The sequence below is a fragment of the Pygoscelis adeliae genome, unplaced genomic scaffold, assembly GCF_000699105.1.
Source record: "Pygoscelis adeliae isolate BGI_AS28 unplaced genomic scaffold, ASM69910v1 Scaffold469, whole genome shotgun sequence".
In the NCBI taxonomy this organism is placed as follows: domain Eukaryota; kingdom Metazoa; phylum Chordata; class Aves; order Sphenisciformes; family Spheniscidae; genus Pygoscelis; species Pygoscelis adeliae.
This window is the reverse complement of record NW_008825434.1, coordinates 43,752-46,996: the sequence shown is the minus strand read 5'-3', so window position 1 is coordinate 46,996 and position 3,245 is coordinate 43,752. Positions and strand designations below refer to the sequence as shown.

General features: G+C 42.7%; 1 protein-coding gene across 1 annotated transcript in view; it reads right to left on the bottom strand.

Annotated features, from left to right (window-relative positions):
- Positions 1-2,219: 2,219 nt before the first annotated feature.
- Positions 2,220-3,245, bottom strand: part of ZNF141 (zinc finger protein 141) — a 2,589-nt gene continuing 1,563 nt past the window's right edge. Inside the window, exon 2 of the mRNA XM_009331128.1 lies at positions 2,220-3,241. Coding sequence (XP_009329403.1) covers positions 2,504-3,241 — 738 coding nt within the window. The 3' untranslated portion in view covers positions 2,220-2,503. The remainder of the gene's footprint in view (positions 3,242-3,245) is intronic.

Below are 3,245 nucleotides of genomic sequence, written 5' to 3'. Positions count from 1 at the left end.
CCTGCTCCCTCTGTACATTAAGCTGAAAAATACATTTCAAAAGAAAGCGGCAGCATTTCTAGGAGTGATCCACAGATTTTATTTGTTCCCCCTACCAGATATTAGATCTAAAGGATTTGCCTGGCCTTACTTACTGTACTGCAACAGTCAGGGCATTAGAGCATATTTTCAGTTTTTCCACTCTGAAATATTCTCGACACTGGATTTTACTGTATAAAGTCTGAGTTCACCCTGCATCCCGAAAAACGTGAACTTCCGACTGCAGGGGGAAGGCAGCTGACAGAGCAGGAAACTAGAAGAGCAAAATAGGAAGCTTTTTAAACAAAACAAAATAAAACACCTCCAAAAATATTAAGGAGCAACATTAAACTGATCTTTAAAACGCCACTTTTATATTTTCTTGCCACTGAAATTTTGATTCTGCGTGTAGGCATGCCACATTACAAATACAGACACGACCACCATGGCATTGTCGTCCATGTTTGGCAAAGAAAAATGCCAGAAATAAAGAGAAATTGTTATTTTGCAGTTACCTTTGGAAGCTAAGTTTTAAGGAATGCTAGAAAATTAGCAAATGCTTTTACTTCCATAAGCAAACTTTTATGTTTAGGTGAGAACAGGATTAAAAAAAAAGTGACTGGAGGAAAAGATAGTGGTGTATATTATTTTAATAACATATATTGAAATACAAAAAGGATAGAACTCTGCTTATATGGCACTGGCATAACTGAACTGGAAATAAAACCCAGTGTGTCTAGTTCCTCCTAAACAACACAATTGGTCACAAAACAAAATCTAAAGACTGTAGCAAAAATTTACATTAGAATTTGTCATGACAAGAAACTCTGGCTTAGAAACATCTCATTTGAAATATCTGACCACGTAAATATTTACAGTATATTAACCAGCTGAATATAAACATCAGTTCAACAATAAGAGCTGTATCTTAGTATACCCAGCATCAAGTAAATCCTGAAGTGCAAAAAGTTAGAGAATTATTCAATGCAGTTTTGTTAGCTGTAAATTAGTTCTGAGATGTAATCCAGCTCTATCATCTACTAACATGATTTCTGGCCTGATACACTGCAATACTTTAAATGTGCAAGCTTTCAAAAAACTCCTTTTTTGGCCTTAAAACAGAGTTGTGAATATGCTATAGAAACCAAACCCAGAAGCCTAGCCAAAAAGATCCTTAAAGTGCATAATACGTGTTTTCACAGAAGGCAGGGAAATAGCGTTAAAAAAATCAGGGACTTGGTACAGAAAATTAGGAATGTGCGTTTGAAGTGAACTCACTGCTTCCTTTTTTCTGCTATAATAAATTCCTGGGTAACAATAAGCAATAAAGGCATAAAGTTGCCTCATGGTACTGTTGCTAGAATGACATAAAGCTTATAAAAAGTCAGTACAAAGTGCTGGCTCACAAAGAACACTACTGCAATAAAGGCAGTTTTATTAATACTTACAAAGGTATTTAGTACTCACTGGAGTCTGATCTCACACCCCAGAATAAATCTGAAACATTCCGCTTCGACAGCAACCCTTTGGTGGCATCTTGTCTCATTTCCTCAGCGTGGTGACTGGCCAGTGAACCAGCTACAGCCATTTGTTAATTCAGAAGGAGACGGAGCTTAGAATTCCCTTGTTACTACATTTTACGTTCCCAAAAGATCAGGTGAAAAAAAAAAAAAACAAACACAACATTTCTTACACCTTTACTACAAGATGGTATTTCAAATGTCAGACTCATTCAATTTAAGATGAATTACAGATTTTTGACACCTGTCTTCATTAGTTTTGAGAAAGATGAGTTGTTTAACTATGCTCGAGATAAAACCTGCCGTGCTTTAAACACACTTCATACACAGCATTATCTGGATGCTAAGTACAATACCTTGTTGTCATTAACAGTGAGAAAAATAGAAAAGGCTCAAAGATGCTATCTTCTTGCTCTGTACTGCACTTTTAAAAACAAATCATGTTTTGCAGGATAAATTTCTGGTTGTTTCCTAAACCCACTGTTGGTACAAATTTGTTTTCTGTAGGTGTGCCGCCTCTCTTGCCTCTTCAAACGAAAACTTTGCCTTTGTTTAAGAGACTACAACTTAATTTATTTCCGCATACAAAGAAGCATCCCTCTTTCAATCTGGGTAAAAGCAGGCGCTTGGGTCAGGAACCCCTGGAAGTCTACGTTAGAAAATGCTGCTGACCTGAAACAAAACCACCAGGGCCCGTGAACAGGGTGGAATCCCCCTGTAACCACGGAGCGTTCTGCATGCTACACTGACTGCGGGGAGCCTCAGCAGACTTTTACGCATCTGCTGCACCCCAGAGAACTGTTTTAATTGAACCTTGCGTCAGAGGAAGAATTCCATTTGGAAACACGCTCTGGAGTAATGCTGGTGCAGCATGTCATTTTCTTTTGATAAATATTAAACCAGACACTCTAGCTCCCATGAGCCATGTTGCAGAGGGCCAGGAACAGTTCTTGTTTTAGTGACTTTTACAGCCTTTCCACCTGCTGCTGCTTTGGGTCAGCCTGGTGAGGTTGCTCGAGGCTGTCATCTTGGCGTTGCCGTTTCTGCTCCTGCTTTTTCTTTTCAGCCAGTGCTTTTGCCCTGGTAGTCATTGACCTGGGTCTAGCATCAGGCCTCTCTTCATCCTGCTGGTGCTTTTTACAATGTTTTTCAAAGGTGGAAATTTTGGCATATGTCCGGTTGCAAAGCAAACAGTGGTACGGCCGCTCCCCACTGTGTGTTCTCATGTGAAGCTGGAGGTAGGAGGACCTGGAAAAGGCTCTGCTGCAGACTGAGCAGCGGTGAGGCTCGCGTGCCTCGTGGGTCTTCAGGTGCTGCTTGAGGGATGACGCCTGCTTGAAGGCCTTCCCGCAGGTGGAGCACTTGAAGTTCCTCTCGCCTGACTCAAGAAGCTGGTGTGACATGAGGTGGGCGGAGGAGCGGAAGTTCTTCCCGCACTTGTCGCACTTGTACGGCCGTTCCCCGGTGTGCAGGCGGATGTGGAGGACCAGTCCAGCCTTCTGCGTGAAGGCCTTCTCGCACTGCAGGCACTTGAAAGGCCTCTCGCCCGTATGCACGCGGCGGTGGGTCTCGAGGTGCGAGGCGCGCCCGAAGAGCTTGCCGCAGTCCTCGCACTTGAAGGGCCTCTCACCGGTGTGGATGGCCTTGTGGCGCACCAGGTGGGAGGACTGGAGGAAGAGCTTCCCGCAGATGGGGCACTGGGACTTC